Below are 18,526 nucleotides of genomic sequence, written 5' to 3'. Positions count from 1 at the left end.
GGTAGGTACTAATGTACTAACTTAAGTACTTAGTCACTTAGTTGCGCAGGCAGGTGTCGGTAAGCAGGCGCAACAGGTACCAGCAAAAAAAGGCACAGCAAGTAGGTACTTACTTAGGTTCTTAAGTGCTTATCTTACTTACTGAGTACCGCTCTTCCCACCTACCGAAGTACCTACTACCTAAAGTGCATACGTCGGGTACCTGCGCCGCCTGCATACTATATCCTCGTCCCGTCTGCTCCCTTATCTGATCCGTCGTCATCTTATTCCCAGCAAACAAAAACCCTCTGCTCTCAATTTTGTCTTTTTCTTTACAAACCTACCTGCGAACCCCAACATACCATCAGTAACGACAACCCTGCTGAATCCCCTGCAAACCAAACCCGTCTCAGATGCTCATCTCTCGCTCGACCTAATTCCCATTTTTTTTCTGACGTGTCCGCCGTCTTTCGCGAGCAGATGCCTGTTTGAGACGTGTGTCCCGCTTCGACTCGTGACACCCTCCTCGGATAGGCTGGCAGCCTGCCCATCTGCCTCTTTGGGGGGGAAGAGGAAAAGGCTCCCCCTGCTCGGCCTTCTTTGCGGCTGACGCATATTCGGGCTGTACCGCTGTCAGCTGCACATCAGGCACATGGTGCGCGTCCTCTCCTTCTTCCCTTTTTCGACTCGTTGGTCTTTCTTTTATTCCCGGTCTTGTGGTTTCGATTCTACATCACAAACGGACAGATCGAGAGAGTGTGTCTCGAACCTCTCCTCTCTCCCTCTCCTCCCCGGCCGTCGAGGTTGTTTCTCCGAACATGTCGCACGCCGAGACGCAGCCGTTGCTGCAAAACATTCCACAACACCAACACCATGCATCGTCCCCCACGATCCGCCATGGTAACGGATCGCCGCCCTCAACCATGGCCGCTGCCCGCGCCGCTGGTGTCGCCCGTATGGACGCCGTGACGGCCAAGCTCACCTCGACGCAACGATTCTGGCTCTTTTTTGGCATTTTCGTCGTCGGATACGCCTACGGACTTGAGAGCCAGGTCCGCTCGACCTACACCCCCTACGCCACCTCGTCCTTTAACCTGCACTCATACCTCGCCACCATCAACGTCCTGCGCAGCGTCGTCGCCGTAGCCGCCCAGCCCACCGCCGCCAAGGTCGCCGACGTCTTTGGCCGTTTCGAGGTCGTCGTCGCCTCCACCTTCTTCTACGTCCTCGGCATGGCCATCGAGTCCACCGCCACCTCCGTTTACGTCTTCTGCGCCGGCGGTATCATCTATCAGATTGGCTACACCTGCATCGTCTTGCTCCTCGAGGTCCTCGTTGCCGACTTCTCCTCCATGCGCGCGCGCGTCTTCTTCAGCTACATCCCTGCCCTGCCATTTGTCGTCAATACCTGGCTCAGTGGCACCGTTACTTCGGCCGTCCTGCGTGTCGCCACCTGGCGTTGGGGGATTGGCATGTGGTGCATCATATACCCCATCGCCTCGCTGCCGCTGCTCGTCACGTTATACGTTGTGGATCGTAGCGTCGCCTCGCCCAAGCAGGCCCTTGAGCATCCCAAAATGTACCGCTCCAACAAGCTGCGAGATGCTAAGCGTTGGCTTAGCAATGTTTCGACACAGCTCGACGTTTTCGGTCTCCTTGTTCTGGTTGCTGCCTTTAGCCTGGTGCTGGCACCCTTGACTGTGGCTGGTGGTACAGCATCCCACTGGCAGAACCCGCGCATTATCCTACCCCTCGTTGTCGGATGCATCTGCGCGCCAGTCTTTATTTTTTGGGAAAAGTACTATGCGAAAACCCCGATTGTACCCTTCCATCTGCTTACCGACCGCGGCGTCTGGGCGGCGCTCGCCGTTCGCAGTCTTCTCAACTTTGCTTGGTATGTCCAGGGGAACTACCTGTACACTATTCTCGTTGTCGCTTTTGATTTCCCTATCGAGACCGCAACTCGCATCATATCCTTCTTTTCGTTCTTTGGTGTCGTCAGCGGCGTCCTCATCGGCCTCGTCGTGTACAGGGTTCGACGTCTGAAGCATATTATTGTCGGCGGAACCTTGGCCTTTATGATGGCGTTTGTTATACTCATCAGCCAGCCTGGAGGTGCTTCCAGTCGCTCCAGGACAGGCATCATCGGCGCGCAGATCCTCCTCGGTCTCGCCGGCGGTCTCTTCGCTTACCCCACACAAGCCTCTATCCAGGCCTCTGCTACCCGGGACCACGTTGCCATTCTGACTGGACTCTATCTCTCCTTTTATAATGTCGGAAGTGCGCTGGGAACCTGCCTCTCAGGAGCCATCTGGACCCAAACACTCTACCGGACACTCGAATCCAACCTGGCATTCCAGCCCAACCGAACACTCGCCCAAGCCATGTACAACAACCCTTTCAAGGTTGTTGAGAACTATCCCGTCGGGACAGAAATCAGAAGCGCCATCATTAGCAGCTACAGTTATGTGCAGGGTCTCCTCTGCATTGCTGGCCTCTGCGTGTGCGTGCCCATGATTGGGTTTGCCTTGGCATTGCGCAACCCGCGTCTATCGGATAAACAAACCCAGGAAGACGCGGAAAGAGACACTTATGAAGCATAATTTTCATTTTTATTTGCATATCGTATACTTATGGATACGGGTTTCATTTTTTTATCACCTTTTCATCAGTCTTTTCATTACATACAGTATCGAGCATTGCATCCCAGCAAGCGAGTCCACATCCTTTTCCAGGCCAGTTTTAGATATCCAATTTATAGACACAATACCAGATTGGCATTTCATTCTGTAAACTTTGACTCAAACTGATTTGTATGTGCCGTTTTGTTGGTTTGTTTAAGCCTTAATTGCAAGTAACCATGAAGCTATCAGGCGGCAGAGTGAACTCGAAGGGGTGTCTCAGCGTAGCCACTCTGAGAACTCTTTCTGAGAAGCAGAACTTTGGGTGATCGTAAATTTGGATCAAGTCTCACAACCCGGCGCACAGGGTCGTGCCGTGGCACGTGTACCACATCGCCTATCGGTGAAATAGTCTGGCAGGCAAGGTGACGTACCAAGTGCCGAGGAACTGCTGTTCCCTTCATGCTCGGCGCAGACGGAGACAACAAAGTGACCAGTCATGTCGGTCCGGGAATCATACCACATGTGGGGGATTACTGCAGTGCGCAGACGAACTCTTGAGCATCGGGCTGACTTCGTCATTCGCCTCTGCGCTTCAGCAGATGGTGTCTTGTGGGTTGGGCACATCCATTATTCAATATTACAAGCATAGACACAACAAACTATTCAATAACAAGGTGAAATGTGTTCAACTAGCGTCGCGGGGAACCCGAAGACTCGAACGATACTGTAACCTGGCACTGATGTGCGGGACTGACTAGCGTTGGGTTGTTGCGCAGTAATGTCGACACTAACACGGGCCGTTGCAAGCGTCGTCTGCAGTCCAAAGCATGAAGAGGAGAAGAAACGGGGAATTCATTTCAATAGAAAAGTACGTGACCCTAAGCATATTTTTCCTGCTCATTTTGCGGCAATAAGGAGCTGGAAATCCTCGCTATTACATAGCCGTCGGGTGGCGGCCTGGATCAAAATCTTTCTCCATGCGGCATTCCCTGATATTGGCCGTTGCACTAGGAACCCGCTGCAATTTCGAAAGAATACGCTATGGATGTCGGATCGTGGAGATGAAGCAATACTGGACCAATGAAAAGAGAAGTAGGGGACGGTTCGAGGCGCCGGCGTGGCTGCAGGAGTGAGATGCATTATAGGAGATTATGCAGGATGTCTACATCAGCATGTGACAACACCCGACTTACACGGGGGCCAAGCCCATTGCGCGCCGCAGGCTGAATTCTCAACGAACAAAGAAGATAAATAGGGAACGGTGTCCCGTAAGAGAAGAGTCATTCTTATTGCAAGCGGCATCTTGTTTGTTTCTGCCCAGTATCGCACCTTCCAGTCAATAGAAGAAGATAAAAATGCTGGCAAAATATCTCACGTCTGCCGCCCTTGTGGTGGCCCACGCCCTCGTCGTGGAATGTGCCCCCTCAATGCCGCACGACCCTAGGAGCGCGCCGATTATCCCAAGCCAAGACATGTTCTACGGCATTCCTTCCAGCATTGAGAGCGTCCCACCAGGGACGATCCTCCGACACCGTACTCCACCAGCCCCGGTCGCCGCGTTCGGTCTGGACCCCGTCCGGCTGGCGGCCGCATACCAGCTGCAGTACCGGACGGCGGACGGCCTGGGCACGCCGACGGCGGCGGTGCTGACGGTCATGGTACCGCATGGGGCCAACATGCAGCAGGTGCTCTCGTACCAGGTGGCCGAGGACGCCGCGTCGCCGGACTGCGCGCCGTCGTACGGTCTACTGCGGGGCTCGGCGACAGGCCCGCTCGAGGGCACCATCCTCACGCAGGCCGAAATACTGCTCATCGAGGCCGCACTGGAGCAGGGGTGGGTCGTGATCCTGCCCGACTATGAAGGGCCGGACGCGCTGTACCTGTCGCACCGGCTGGCGGGGCAGGCGACGCTGGACGGCATCCGCGCTGCGCTGCACTCGGGCCCCGTCACGGGCATCGACGGCAACGCGACCGTCGCCATGTGGGGTTACTCGGCCGGGAGCGGCGCGACGGCGTGGGCGGCCGAGATCCAGCCGACCTACGCGCCGGAGCTGCGCATCGCCGGCGCGGCGATGGGCGGCACCACGCCCAACATCACAAACGTCGTCACGACCACCAACGGCGGGCCCTTTGCCGGCCTCATCCCCACCGGCATCATGGGCCTGTCGAAGCAGTACCCGGAGCTCAAGGCCTTGGTGGACGGCCTGCTCAAGCCCGAGCACCGCGCCGCGTTCGACAAGACGCTGCACCAGTGCCTGTTGGCAGACGCGGCCGATTTCCTGTTCAGCGACGTGGTCGGCATGTTCACCGACCCGCGCTTCATCTACGAGAACCCGGTGGCGGTCCGGGTCCTCGACGCGGTGGCGCTCGGGCAGGCGGCGCCGCGCATCCCGCTCTACTGGTACAAGTCGGTGCACGACGAGGTGAGTCCCGTGGCGGACTCGGACGTCGTCTACGAGCGGTACTGCGCCGCCGGCGCCACCGTCGAGTACGTCCGCGACGAGGCGTCGGAGCACGGCAGCGCCATGGCCACGGGCGCGCCCCGCGCCATTGCGTGGCTGAAGCACATCATGGAGGGCGGGCGGCCCAAGCCGGGCTGCTCCAAGGAGACGACCATCTCGTCGCTGCTGGACGTGGCCGCGCTGGAGGTCGTGCCCAAGTTTATCCTGGATGCGCTCCTGGACTTGGTTGGGAAGCCTGTTGGCCCGTCTCTGTTTGGCTAGAGGCGAAGAAGGGATGGGATGAGCGAGGTTCCGGGCACGCTGGCCATCTGGGGGCATAAATAAAAGCAGGCAAAGAAAAAAGAACACCAGCCGAGAAATCGTCGATAATTAGTGAATAATAAGACTACGATTGAGTATCTCCCTTTTTGTGCATTGATTGGTTATGGCGGCATAGAAATAAAGGCTATCCAAGATGTGCCCATACATCTGAAGGGTGGTAGATTATAAGCCCATGCACTAGCCACCTCGAGTAGCTTTTTATGGTGTTGAATCTGGTGCAAAGGGATCGTTGTTTGGATCCGTATTGCGGATATACTCTTGCCGATGCGCAACCTTGGCAGCGGCCTCTTCGCCGTAATGAGCAGCGACGAATCCAAAAGTCATGTCGATCCCGGCCGAGATGCCCGATGAAGTCCAGATATTGCCATCACTGACCCATCGTGCGTGGCGGACCCATTGTACCTTGGGGCCCTGTGAGACAACCTGCAACCCATGACCGTTGAGTTTAGCTCTGCTACTGTAGGAAGCAGAAGAAGAAGAAAAAAAAAGAGCTTGGAGAACCTACCCAGTCAAAAGCCAATTTGTTTGTCGTCGCCTTCCTGCCGTCGAGGACCCCCGCGCGGGCCGCCAGCGCGGCGCCGGTGCAGACGGTCAGAAAGTATCGGAGCTTCGGAAATACCCTGGCGGCGTAGTCGACGAGCGGCTGGGTGCCGTCGAGGTCGCGCGTGCCGCCGCCGCCGGGGATCACCAGCACCTCGACGTCGTCGGGGGCCGTGTCAAAGGTGTGCGTGGGCACAATCTCCTGGCCGACGGAGCCGGGCCTGGCCGTCCGCGACGTCACCGGCGCCAGCGTCCGCGCGACCACGACCACCTCGATGGGCACGTCCTGCGCCAGCACCGCCAGCACGTCGAGCGGACCGGCCACGTCGAGGAGCTGAAAGCCGTTGAAGAGAGCCACGGCGTATTTCACGGGCGGCGCTGACGACGACGACGGCGGCGACGACGATGACGGCCGCTGCTGAGCTGTGCTTGTGATGATGGTCATGGTGGGCGAAGGAGGTTGCGGGGCGGGGGGAAAGGGATTTCTTTTTTGTGACAATTGTGCTGGCTCGCTTTTATAGAACAAGAAGCCGGTGGTTCAACTTGGGCTTTTCGTGGCATGTAACTGGTGCTGGTGGTGCAAAGGCCGAGCCGCCTGGGGGAAAGCCTGCTTTCTTAAACGTCTGGCGCGCCCACCATCCTATGACTGGTTTTCTATAGCCGGGCACTCACCGGGCGGGTTTTAAAATCTGCGCATAATTACAAGGTTCAAAAAAGGTCCGACTCCACTGAGGGAAATGGGCATGTTTGTTCTAGAACCGGCCGTTTCAACTTCAGCAGCATAAATTCAGACGGAACAAAAGGACGGCCAGTGGCACGCGAGCGTTCCGAGAGCCTTGGAATTAGATTGCCGTTGCGTGACGGACCTGGGGCGATCGGTATCCCGCTTATTATGCAACCTTTTCCTGCAACGAATCTTTGCCAAGACGCACTGCCTGTTTCTTATTTTTCTTGCCATCTTTTTGCGACGATCACAGCTTGCTCTCGGCTGTAATATATTCCTGGGTCATCACGCTAGCGATAGGGCCGAGCATGTCCTTTCTGAATTTTTTTCATCTTCTGCTCAGACTACACGCCAATGTTAGAAGTCGCGTGCGTTACTCGACCAGCCGTGTATTCTTGCAAGCCAAATTGCTGTGGAGTGTCATGGCCAACAAGACTATTGGCGAGAAGATTGGCGTAGAGGATGAAAGGATAGCGAACTGGGAAGACTTGCGACAGGAAAAAAACAAAAAACAAAAACCAGGCTACGAGACTTCGTTACAGCGCCGTTCCGTTGCCATACTTACCCCAGGATGCAGCCATATTTGGAACCATGCAAGCTTTGTGGGAAAATGGTGGCTGTGGAGAGATTCGAGACATCGCCCCCCTCCATCTCCAACAGATAGGTCGATCCTCGGCCAACATCAGCTCCGGGTAAGGAAATCAGCGCACGTTCATCTGCTTGGCGTGGGCACCGAGCGCTGGCGGCAATCAACAGTAAAATCCAAAGCAACAACCAAGAGTCGTCGCATTCACTCTTTTCGCGCCGCCCCGCCTCGGCAACAAATGCGCGCTCCCCGTCATGCTGCTGCGTAATGCCTACCAAGTGTAATTGGCCTCAGAACTGGTTGTGGCAAAGAGAGGGGAAATAGAAGTTGGAAAAACTGCCACGCCCGCCCTTGTTATAGTCGAGTGACTGCGTCTGCCTAGGAGAACAAGGCACAATTAGGCGCCGAACAAGTTTCCCGACATACCAGTAATGATGGGGTCGCATCGCCACTACGAATCCCTGGTGAGGCTGAGACGTTCTACCCAGCAGGATGCCTTGCTATGAACCTTTGCTACGATTCGCGAACACCTTGGTGGTTTTACACCCAATGCAGCGACTCTTATTATAAACACTCCCAGATATTAAAAGACATAGAAAACCCAGAATAGCTCGTCAGTGAGTAATTAACCCCAGGGGCATGCGTCGCAGATACCTACGTACTCTACGGATCTATTTATGGGTGCTGACGGCCAGCCCCGCGCTAGCCTGGAGATGGTACGGGCCGCAGCGATACCATCTATGAGTCTTACTACTCTCCACTCCGTTCAAGGAGTGGAAATGGTGTCTGCCTGATTGAATAGGCTCGGTCACCCTGCTCTCGGCCCATGAATATGGATAGGTAGGCAGACACGAGGACTCGAGGATGACGACCAACTAGTACCAGCCTCGCCACCAGGTATGACGTAGCGCAATACGGAAAAGTAGAAAGAAGTGTGCCATGCAAAGGCATCATTCTTTGTCTACAAGAAAGCATATTTCCCGTCGTATTACCATTTTGTGTCAGTTCGCCCTACGAATAAGTACCATCTTGGGGTCTGCCTGGCCACAAGTGGCTCTTGCCCCCTGTCAGCAGCCTCAGCCTGCAGGGCTGCGCCCCAGATGACCTGCCATCGAAAGTCGGCACCTGACTTCGCTCAGTAGCAGGGCGCATCACCCAGCTAAGCGGCAGGTTGCCGACTGACAACCCCCTCCGCCCCTGATTCAGCAGACTCGATGAGTCCTGGAGAGACTCATAAATAGATCTGAACCACCACGATCGTAGCGTCACGCCACACCCGAGCCTTAGCATCACCATCATCTCGTTTCCTGCAAACTGCTGAACCAGGCTCGCCATGGAAGCGCAGTTTGCGGCCATTGCCACGGACGCCGCTAAGCGATACTCGGAGTCCTCGAAAGTTCAGCTAGATGACTACTTCTCACCAAAGATAAAGACCATTGACGAACTAATCAAACAAGTCGAGCTTCAGAATGCCCAGTTTGCGGCATTCCGTGCCAAACGCCACGCCATATTTGGTGCCATGGCGGCCGCGTTGAAACCGGTTGAGGTGATTGGGGAAATAGTCGCCGGCGCTGCTGAAGAAGCCTTCCCACCTGCTCAGAACATATTTAGCGCTGTCGTGTATCTCATCAAAGCTGCGAAAGATACGAGTGCAATGTATGATGGCATTATTGAACTGTTTGAGCAACTGCAGGTATGTCATGTCCTGCCGTCAGCTTGTACTATGCTCCATGCTAATGAAATCTCCCCAAAAAAAGGACTTTACTGCCCGTTTAAATATATACATACAGTACAAGCTGTCCACGTCGCTCAAGGAAAAGCTGGTGAACATCATGGCGACCTTGTTCGAAGTGCTGGTCATTTCCACGCAAGAGGTCCGCCGTGGCAGGTTCAAAGCCTACTTTAAGCGCCTTTTCGGAATGGGAAGCCCTATCAAAGAAGCCTTGGAGAAACTGCAGACTCTGACTGGCGGAGAAGAAAAGTTGGTCTTGGCAGAAACATATGGCAGTGTCTCGATGCTCCACGACACGACCGAAAGGGTAGAGAATCTCGTCAGTCTCGTCAATGAAAATGTTAGGAATCTTCGGCTGGACCATCTGGGCCAAATTGATCTCATCCAGAGAGACAAACTTAAGGCTGTTTTGGAGCCGTCGCCATTCGCAGAAGACTTTTACTCGGCGTTTACAAAACTGAGAATACCAGGCACTGGCGACTGGATCTTACAGGATGAGACGCTACAGTCTTGGATCGAGGGCGACAAGCAACATGTATGGATCTGCGGAAGTCCAGGTAACGAGACCCCCTTATAATTTTCAGGCAGGCTGCTAATCTTTCCAAAGGAACCGGCAAGTCTTTCCTGACAGCCCGTCTCATCGCATGGGGGTTCGAGAACCTCGGAAACATGGCATACTTCTTTTTCAGAGAGAACAATCCCGAAACCAAATCAGTCGTCCAGGCGATACGCGACGTTGCCTATCAAATGAGTGAAAGTGACGCATCGTATGCAAAGGCTCTGATGAGCAGCCTTCAGAGCACGGAAGAGATCAAAACGGTGGCGAGCGCGTTTCGACGTTTGCTTGTTCAGCCCCTTCTGACCCCTGAGCGATCTACACCTACATACATTTTCCTAGATGGGATTGACGAAGCGTACCATGAAGAAATCGAACAGCTATTATTTCAGCTTGCGCCCGGTGATGGCGCGGAGAGCGAACCAGCCTCGAATATACGTGTCGCTCTCGTAGGGCGGTCATACATGTCGGAAAACGTCACAGAGAAGTTGGATCCTCAGGGCAGTGGAGATGTTTTCAGCACGATTCAAATCACAACGGACCGAAGTGCGCACGACGTCGCTGTATATATAGCCAATGGAGTTGCGCAATCTCGAATGTTAGCCCGTACCTCTCCAGCATTCAGAGAAGAGGTCATTGCAACCATGGAAAGGAAGGTTGATGGACTTTTTATTCTTGCAAAGTTTATGCTGGCAGAGGTGAATCGCAAGCGCCACCCGAGGTCCATTCAAAAAAGTCTGGAAACGTTTCCCAAAGAAATTGATGGTATGCTGTTGCGGACTCTGGAGAGTCTCTCGGAAACGATCTCCCAGGAAGAGGCGGAAGACCTCAATGAAATGCTTCGTTGGATTGTCTGCGCCGAAGAAGCATTGTCTTTGGAGCAGCTCGAGGCGGTCCTCATCTTGCAATTTGGAGATCCACCGTTTCGCCTCGAAGAAACTCTACGAGGCCAATACGGCTGCTTTTTTGAACTTGAGCGAGAAGACGGTCTTACAACAGACGACCTTATCAAAGACTTTGAAAGAAAACAGCGCATTGTCAAAAGAGATACCAGCCCAGGATCAAAGTCTAGTCCTGATAGACGTGTCAGTCTGGGTGATATCATGGGAACCGGCAATGCCCTGAGACCGAGACCTCATGAAGATGCGATACGGCGGTTGAGCATGTCTTCGGGCGATAGCTCTCCGCACAGCCCCACGCGGAGTATTGATTTGGTTGTTACCTCCAACGAAATGGAGTATCGATCCAAAAAGTCTACTACCTCTGTCAGCTTCTTCCATAGTACGGTTCGCGAATTTTTCAGAAATTTTTCGACAAACATTGCCGGGGCCTCTTTCCAACCAAACATAACTTTTGACAACGTTGAAGCACGTCTACACATTGTGAAAACGTGTCTGAGAATATTCTCCGACCAGAAATGGTTTGAAAGTTTCAATCTTGGCGCAGGAAAGGCCGCCATGAAACAGTATGCTGCATGGTATTGGCAAGAGCACCTTGCTGCGCTAGATCCGACTGACGTCAAGGTCAACGACAAAAAAGAACTGGCACCACAGATCGTCGCTATGCTTCTAGAAGAAAGTACCATTAACGCATGGACCTTTCTCTACTTGAAGAATAACGAAGGTTTGGATGTTTTAGATGAATCCAACCTCACAGGCATTTTGCGCTGGTTTCTTGATGTCGATGTGGTTGGTTGCTTGACGGGCCCTGCAAAAGACTTTGCATTATCATTAGCGAAGGATCCGTCCAAAATTTCCGAGCCCATTGGCCGTCAATACGCAAAAGCCTGGCTTTGCGCAGATTTTGAGGGCTACATCCCGACTGTCTTTTGCTTTGACATTGTGCAGAGCGCTGCTCTTATGGCCTCTGGCTACAAGAAGTCCGAAGCAGGCCAGCACTGGCTCGAGTACTCTCTCGATGACAGAATTGAAAAGGCGTGCACGTGGGCTGGCTACCCTGAAACAGGAGTGTGGCACAGAAGAATTGGAAGCACATACTTGACCTTGGGTAGGCACGACGACGCACTAAAACATTATAACAAGGCGCTGGAAATGGACAATAACAAACTTCTTGCATATGGAAGAATTGCTTACTGTCTGTCCAAAGATGGGAGATACAGCGAAGCTCTTGACTTGGCGCTGGAGTGCGTGGTACTGGAGGAGCAGGCCAATGCTGATGGGAAATTCACCGCAGATGCGAGTCAACGCAGCAAATGGAGACTCTACAAGGACTATTTCCTCATAGCCCAGTGCTATTATCACACATTCCAAGTTGAAGAGTCACTCATATACTATCGCAAAGCTATTGAAGCTGCCACTGCTGTTAAGCTCAATCCGTCGGAACAGTTTCAGTCGGAAGTCGGGTATCTGGAAACTCTCTACAACGAGAATATGCACTCGGGCATGATGGAAATAGTGCATCAGTTGTCTCTGCAGATTGCAAAGAAAACAAGAGGAGAAAGTCGTCTGGTAGAAATGTTACTCGGGCAGGCCAACAAACGCCTGGTCCTCGACTGGATCCCAAAAGCTGCAGGCACAACCAAGAGAACAGAATTTATACTGGATCTCCTGGAAATGGCTATTGCGACTGCGCACGACATGCGCGATCCTGTCATTGTTTTATACCTTCGTCTCGCATACGGCGCTGTATGTGCTTACAGCCATCTAATAGACGACGCTACAACTCTCTTTGAGCGGATTTCGCTTGTCGAATACCGCCCACGAGGAACTGTCATCATTCGGCAAGCACATGCCATCTCATTCCAAAGACTCGCTGCTTTGTATAAAAGGCAGCTTTTGCATGCGGGAATACACTCGACTGGTGCTACAGATTGGGTCCACAAACTAGAAGAAGTGAGATTTCAGCAAGACCAGCACCAAAACACGGACACGCCAATGAATGTTCGCGGGTCCGATGTAAATATGGCAGCCATATACCTCGGACTCCATCAACGACTCACGGGAAATATTAAAGCTGCGAATGCTACCCTGAAGCCGCTGATTTTGGACAGTTTGGACTTGCTTGCTGATTCAGAGCCTGAGAATGATGTTTATGCTTTAGACAACCTCCTTTGGCTCATGACAGCAGCAGGGGATGTCAGTCGAGCCAAGGCCCTGGGCCAGTCAATGCGACGCGTCAATCCCAACGCTTCTATGGTGACAACACAGAGCGAGTCTCCCATATTGCAAAGATTGGAGCCAAAATTGCCGGACATTCAGCTGTCAGATCGCAGCTGTGCGCAGTGCTTACAAAACATCCCAAGCAGCGACGATTTCTCCATTTGTTTATATTGTATGGAGTGTTTCTGCATGCGCTGCTTCAAGACAGTAATTCAAGCCCCTGGAAACCAAACGAGGGACCAGCAAAGCGATGTTGTCTGTCGAAGTGACCATGACTGGTTCGTTGTGCCGCCACTGAATCGCACCCTACACACCGGAGAGATCCTAGAGGTTTCAGGTATCAAGTTTTTCGGCGACTGGGAAGAGGCATTACGAAAAGAGTGGATGGCCAAGGATGTCTGAGACAAGAATCTGGCGTTTTACTTTAGACTGTTAACATATTTTCATCGCCCGGCTTTCTGCGTTTTTATTATACTCACCCACTAATATACCCAGCTAGAAGAAACCGTTTTCAAATAGAAGAAAAAAACACTTCAATGGACGAAACAAGATTAATCATGCAATAAACCAAAAAGATTAAAAAAGAAAAAAAGAAACACCCTTGGGGTGTTGGCGGATCTCTCCCGCCGGGAATTGAACCCGGGTCTCAAGCGTGACAAGCTTGCATACTGACCACTATACTACGGAAGATTGAACAGCTGTAGGCAGCTGTCGTAGTGCGGATTGTGAAAGCGGAGTCCTTAAAGATGATTAAGAACCCTTTGTCAAGTATTAGTTGGACTAGTCAATGAGTCCACTAGCGATCGGCATCTCTTTGTTTGCCCCGGCTATATCGAATTGGGACTGCAGGAATAATACCGAGCTGGTGACGCATGCTCCTCACAGAGTTCATTATCGGGACCATTCCGGCGGGGCCGTTTCGCTAGGCTGCCTCCATCTCGAGTTACCTACACTGGGACTGCGCGAGGACGTTTTGATAGGCTATGAGCATGGTGCGGTCGAGATGGGGGAACACAGCAAACCGGGCTTTTTGGAGCAGCCGAGCATCGCACAGGTCGGTGCGGGGGAGAAGCCCACCCTTGCCGCCACAATCTTGGGGTACAAAGTCACCGGCCTCGCAGTGCCGGCGGCGGCGGAGGAGGCGGAGCATTCCCCATGGAGACGGATACTCGAATGCCTCGGCTGCCCAGCACTACCAAAGTTTCGAAGTTTTGAGTAATCACAATAACTCGTAGCTTGCATCTACCCATTGTGATTTCAATTTGACAATTGCTTTTTTTTCCCCCTTCTTCTTCTTCATCTCGGCGTGAGCATTCGCAGCAGTCATGATTTACAGCAATGAAGAGTCGCTTGAATTGCCCAACGTCGACCTGTTGACATTTATCTTTGGTAAGGCGTAGGCTATTTGCATAGCTTGCCATTTCCCACCATTTTGTGTATTAATTTCAGCGTGTATCTATAGATCACAAATTTTCACGCTCCAATGAAGACACGTTGCTGCACGCCGAAGCACGCGACCCCCTCAAGGGCATCACCAAGGCGCATGCGAGAGAGCTCACCAAACAGCTCGCGCACTTTTTCCGTCACCAGTATGGGATCGGCCAGGACGGACCCGGCAGGGACGTGGTCATGGTTGTGTCCTCGGGGCAGTCGGCTCTCCCCTGCCTCTTTTCGGGGGTCATCGCCGCCGGGGGCATCTACTCGGCCGGCTCGCCCATGAACACCGCGTCGGACCTGGCGAGGCAGCTCAGAGACGGGCCGGGCCGGGTCATTGTGTGCAGCAGGGATGCCATGGAGAGCACCGTCGAGGCGGCCTCGCAGGCTGGCCTCTCCAAGCGCCACGTCCTGGTCCTCGAGTCGCACCCGGAAATTAAGCTCTACAGCGCAGACGGCGGTGTGGCTTGTGATTTCCGCGGCAAGCTGGATTGGAAAGTCATTACCGACCCCGACGAGCTTGCGCGTAGCAAAATCTGCATCTTGTACTCCTCGGGCACCACTGGGCTGCCAAAAGGTAATTTTCTTTACAGGATTCACGCGGGCGTGATTTTTTTTTTCTTTTTTTCTTTCCCTTTTTACAATGCCCTTTTTACAATGCGTGTGCTAATGCAGTGACAGGCGTGCTTGTATCACACCAGAACATGGTTGCTCAGGTCTTCCTCACAGGCTCTCACGAAAGAAAGTATTGGGATAAGCAGCCAGGCTGGGCCAAGCGAACCCTGGCGCATCTGCCCGCGGCTCACATTGCGGGCGTCGTCAACTATTTCGTCTCGCAGGCTGTGCACGGCGCCACGACGTACTGGATGCCCAAGTTTGACTTTGGCGAGTTTGTCAAGCACGTGGATGGGCTCAAGGTCAACACCTTCTTCAGCGTGCCGCCCATCTACCTCGCCATCGCCAAGCACCCGGCCGTCAAGGAGCAGTTCTCCCACGTCAAGCAGGCGACCGTGGGCGCGGCGCCGGTCAGCGCCGAGCTTCGCACCGAGGCGAACAAGAAGATGCCGAGCCTCGTCATCGCGCAAGTCTGGGGCATGAGCGAGACCACCGGAGCGGCGACCTGCACGACGCCCAACTCGCAGGAGGAAGCGGGCAGCCTAGGGCCGTTGCTGCCGAACCTCTTTGTCCGGTATAGTCTACTGCATCTCCGAGGGATCAAGGCCGGAAACCATTTTTTGGCTAACTTTGCAAAACAATAGTCTTGTTGACGAGGAAGGAAACGACGCAGCGCCTGGCGAGCCTGGGGAGATTCTGATAAAAGGACCTATTGTCACTCAAGGCTACCACAGGAACCCCGAGGCCGACGAAAAGACTTTCACAAAGGACGGCTGGATGCGAACCGGAGACATTATGCGGATCGACTCTAAAAACCTCTATCATATCGTGGACCGCAAAAAGGTACGTCAGGAAAGACAAAGTTGTCCAAGACGCAACTCTCACCATTACGGCATCGAAATCGAACGCTGACCCGCTTTCAGGAACTGATCAAATACAAGGGACTGCAGGTGGCGCCCGCCGAGCTCGAGGGCATCCTAGAAGCTCACCCCGCGGTCGGCGATGCTGGTGTCATTGGCGTGGCTTACCGCGACACAGAGGCACCCAGGGCCTTTGTTGTGTTGACCCCGGCCAGCAAGGGCAAGATCACGGAGGAGGAACTGATGCAACACGTGCACGGTAAAGTTGCCGATTACAAAAAATTGCGCGGCGGCCTGGTTTTTGTCGACGCCGTGCCCAGAAGCCCAAGTGGCAAGATCCTGCGCAAGCAGCTTCGTGAATTGGAAACAAGGGCGTCCAAGCTCTGATCTTGGGTATGCAGGCTCGCGAGCCGGTAGCCGATGTCGGTCACCCTCGGGTGTAGCAAGCATCATAGTAGATAAGGAGCAATCTGTACTGCGTACTATTCTGTGCAATGTAGCATCAACCACATGCGACTCTTATCTGCGTTTCATTTTCTGCAGCATGCAGCAAGGCGGGTAGAAACGGCACCTATCGCGAACGACGCCGTCATGGTGGCTGTCGGATGTGGCACTGTCGGGTAGTGCACCACTTGCGAAACCCCACCTTGACTGTGTGACAGCCGGGACGAACGTGGGGGAGAGGGCTACAGTTCGGCATTGGCAAATTGCCCGAAAGATGCAAGGTTGTGTATCCGGCGTCGACTGGTGTATGCGGACAATTGGTTGCCGTCTCAAGCTGCAGCGAGTGACAATCACCCCCTCCAACAAGTCGTGTCGTGTAACGCGAGTATCAAAGGCCAGAGAACCATGGCGACAATGCCGGCTGAGAAGTACTCTTCAAAAGAGGAATCAATTCGCATTTTCAAGTACTTACTAGGCGCCTTTGATCCGCTCTCACTCCCTCCCGAGGTAGCCGATCGTCAGAGCAAGATCGAGTTCACGGCCGACCGCGACCAGCCTTATTTCCCAATTCCGTTCAAGGAGACGGAAACGACGGCAGCACTCAAAGCGGTCGAGGGTACGGTGGCGGCTCTGCTGGCCGAGACGAGTGGTGATGGAAGCACAAAGGAGGCCCGGGTGCAGGTCAACTTGGAAAAGACGACTGCATTTCTGTTCCAGGCTTACCTTGCGCGGGTCGGTGGCCTTGGCAAGCTGGACAAGCAAGTGAGAGGGCTGCTAAAAGGTGAAAATGTTCTTTTTTTCTGTTAAAATCTACTGCTTAGAAGGGATTGTTAATGCGCGTTGTAGATACCGATTTACTGCAAGCGCAGTCCAATTCGTACCGACGCATGTCGGCAAATCTGTACAAGACCAAGGAGCCCGGAGAGTATTATCACATTCATGGCTCACTGGAGGCCTCTACGACATTAAATATGATTGGCTTGGCATCGCATCGCCCAGACCTCGAGACTCACGAGCAAATTGTCGAGGTCATTGAAGGGGCTGTTGAAAAATTCACCATCGATGAGTTGGAGGCTATGAACAAGGAACATCGTCAGGCTGGGGTCAAGGCATTCAAGCACGACGACTTTGTCAACACGCCACATGTAAGTCGTTGAGAACCCGGGCACACCAGGCTTTTCTCTTCAACTCATTTTGTTCCTAGGGAAAATCAAATCTTGCGTTGCCTCCGTGGTCGGTAGAGAATCTCGAATCGACATCACCGAGAACCCCCCTCCCTCAAACACAAAAAGATAGACTTCTCTCCGGCATCAAGGTTCTGGAACTCTGCCGCATCATAGCCGGGCCCGTCATTACCCGAATTCTGGGCGAGTACGGTGCCGATGTGCTCAAAGTGACGAGCCCGAACCTGAGCGACGTGCCTTTTTTCCAGGTGGACGGCAACATGGGAAAGCACGCTACGGATATCGACTTGAAGACGCCGCAAGGTAGGAAGCTGTTTGAGGAGCTGCTGGAGGAGGTGGATGTGGTGGTTGACGGGTATCGCCCGGGCGCATTTGACAAACTTGGGTACGGGCCCGAGAAGCTGGCGGAGCTGGCAGCAAAACGGGGCAAGGGAATCGTCTACGTCAATGAAAACTGCTTCGGCTACCAAGGGGAATGGGCGCACAGGGCGGGATGGCAGCAGATTGCTGACTGTGTAAGTTTCTGCTAGCAAGGAGGGGGGGTCAGACTTGCATCTGCAGCCAGGCTGACTGACATTGATTAGGTTACCGGTGTCGCGTGGGAGCAGGGACGATTCATGGGCCTTGACGAGCCCGTCGTGCCACCGTTCCCCATCTCCGACTACGGCACAGGCTGCATGGGTGCCATCGCTGCCCTCGTGGGCTTGTACCACCGCACGACGCGGGGCGGTTCGTGGCACGGCAAGGCGTCCCTCTTGCACTACGATCTGCTCCTGTTCAAGGTCGGTCAGCTGCCCGTCCACGTCCAGAAGCAGCTGCGCGAGCAGGCCATGGGGCCCGAGGTTCTCGCGCTGCGCCATGCCAACAGCGTGGACCAAATCTCCGGCACGACGCTGCGACGCATGCGGACCGTGTTTCCTGACTTTGTGGACAACCCCAAGTACCTGGATCACTGGTACTCGGCTGCGTACAAGAACGACGTCTCGGCGGTCAAGCCAGTGGTCGAGATTGACGGCCTGGATATTAGCTTTCGGAGGGCGAGCCGGCCTAATGGCACAGATGAACCCACGTGGAACTTTGGTATAGAGGAGGATTATAGAAAATAAATAAATAAATAAAAACTTGGATAGGGTGCTCATATCGACTAGGAAGTCAAGGCACTACGGCTCGCAAAGGAATTAGCATCTTCTGCAAGTGGCTATCCGCGGCCGGACGGAATCCGCGTCCAGCGGACCGCGGAGCCTATCAGTGCCCACTGACGCCTCCTCCCTTCTTCCTGAGGGAGCAAATCGGCAGCTAAGATGCGGGGGAGGAGTCGACGATCCGTCGCTGCCGTAGCCCAACTA

General features: G+C 53.8%; 6 protein-coding genes and 1 non-coding gene across 7 annotated transcripts; 5 read left to right on the top strand and 2 right to left on the bottom strand.

Moving 5' to 3' along the window:
* Window positions 1-797: 797 nt before the first annotated feature.
* Window positions 798-2,582, top strand: V2A60_007853 (major facilitator superfamily domain-containing protein; the record flags this gene model as incomplete). Its single annotated transcript, XM_083259133.1, has 1 exon — window positions 798-2,582. One exon carries the CDS (start codon window positions 798-800, stop codon window positions 2,580-2,582), a length of 1,785 nt encoding a protein of 594 aa, XP_083115259.1.
* Window positions 2,583-3,958: 1,376 nt separating this feature from the next.
* On the top strand, window positions 3,959-5,326 carry V2A60_007852 (uncharacterized protein; the record flags this gene model as incomplete). Its single annotated transcript, XM_083259132.1, has 1 exon — window positions 3,959-5,326. The coding sequence occupies one exon, from the start codon at window positions 3,959-3,961 to the stop codon at window positions 5,324-5,326; it is 1,368 nt and encodes a 455-aa protein (XP_083115258.1).
* A 258-nt stretch (window positions 5,327-5,584) lies between these two features.
* Window positions 5,585-6,371, bottom strand: V2A60_007851 (class I glutamine amidotransferase-like protein; the record flags this gene model as incomplete). Its single annotated transcript, XM_083259131.1, has 2 exons — window positions 5,585-5,809; window positions 5,892-6,371. The coding sequence occupies 2 exons, from the start codon at window positions 6,369-6,371 to the stop codon at window positions 5,585-5,587; spliced, it is 705 nt and encodes a 234-aa protein (XP_083115257.1).
* Window positions 6,372-8,569: 2,198 nt separating this feature from the next.
* On the top strand, window positions 8,570-13,045 carry V2A60_007850 (uncharacterized protein; the record flags this gene model as incomplete). Its single annotated transcript, XM_083259130.1, has 3 exons — window positions 8,570-8,929; window positions 8,994-9,525; window positions 9,576-13,045. 3 exons carry the CDS (start codon window positions 8,570-8,572, stop codon window positions 13,043-13,045), a joined length of 4,362 nt encoding a protein of 1,453 aa, XP_083115256.1.
* A 216-nt stretch (window positions 13,046-13,261) lies between these two features.
* V2A60_007849 lies at window positions 13,262-13,333 on the bottom strand. The gene has a single exon. It is a non-coding gene; the product is annotated as a tRNA-Asp (tRNA).
* A 635-nt stretch (window positions 13,334-13,968) lies between these two features.
* On the top strand, window positions 13,969-15,939 carry V2A60_007848 (uncharacterized protein; the record flags this gene model as incomplete). Its single annotated transcript, XM_083259129.1, has 5 exons — window positions 13,969-14,032; window positions 14,106-14,654; window positions 14,759-15,266; window positions 15,337-15,535; window positions 15,616-15,939. The coding sequence occupies 5 exons, from the start codon at window positions 13,969-13,971 to the stop codon at window positions 15,937-15,939; spliced, it is 1,644 nt and encodes a 547-aa protein (XP_083115255.1).
* A 462-nt stretch (window positions 15,940-16,401) lies between these two features.
* Window positions 16,402-18,286, top strand: V2A60_007847 (CoA-transferase family III domain-containing protein; the record flags this gene model as incomplete). The annotated part of the gene is made up of 4 exons (XM_083259128.1): window positions 16,402-16,758; window positions 16,818-17,141; window positions 17,201-17,695; window positions 17,765-18,286. 4 exons carry the CDS (start codon window positions 16,402-16,404, stop codon window positions 18,284-18,286), a joined length of 1,698 nt encoding a protein of 565 aa, XP_083115254.1.
* Window positions 18,287-18,526: the final 240 nt, after the last annotated feature.

The sequence above is a fragment of the Cordyceps javanica genome, chromosome 5 (genome assembly GCF_051103115.1).
Source record: "Cordyceps javanica chromosome 5, complete sequence".
Classification (NCBI taxonomy): domain Eukaryota; kingdom Fungi; phylum Ascomycota; class Sordariomycetes; order Hypocreales; family Cordycipitaceae; genus Cordyceps; species Cordyceps javanica.
The sequence above is the reverse complement of the archived record's forward strand: the minus strand, read 5'-3'. Positions and strand labels throughout refer to the sequence as shown.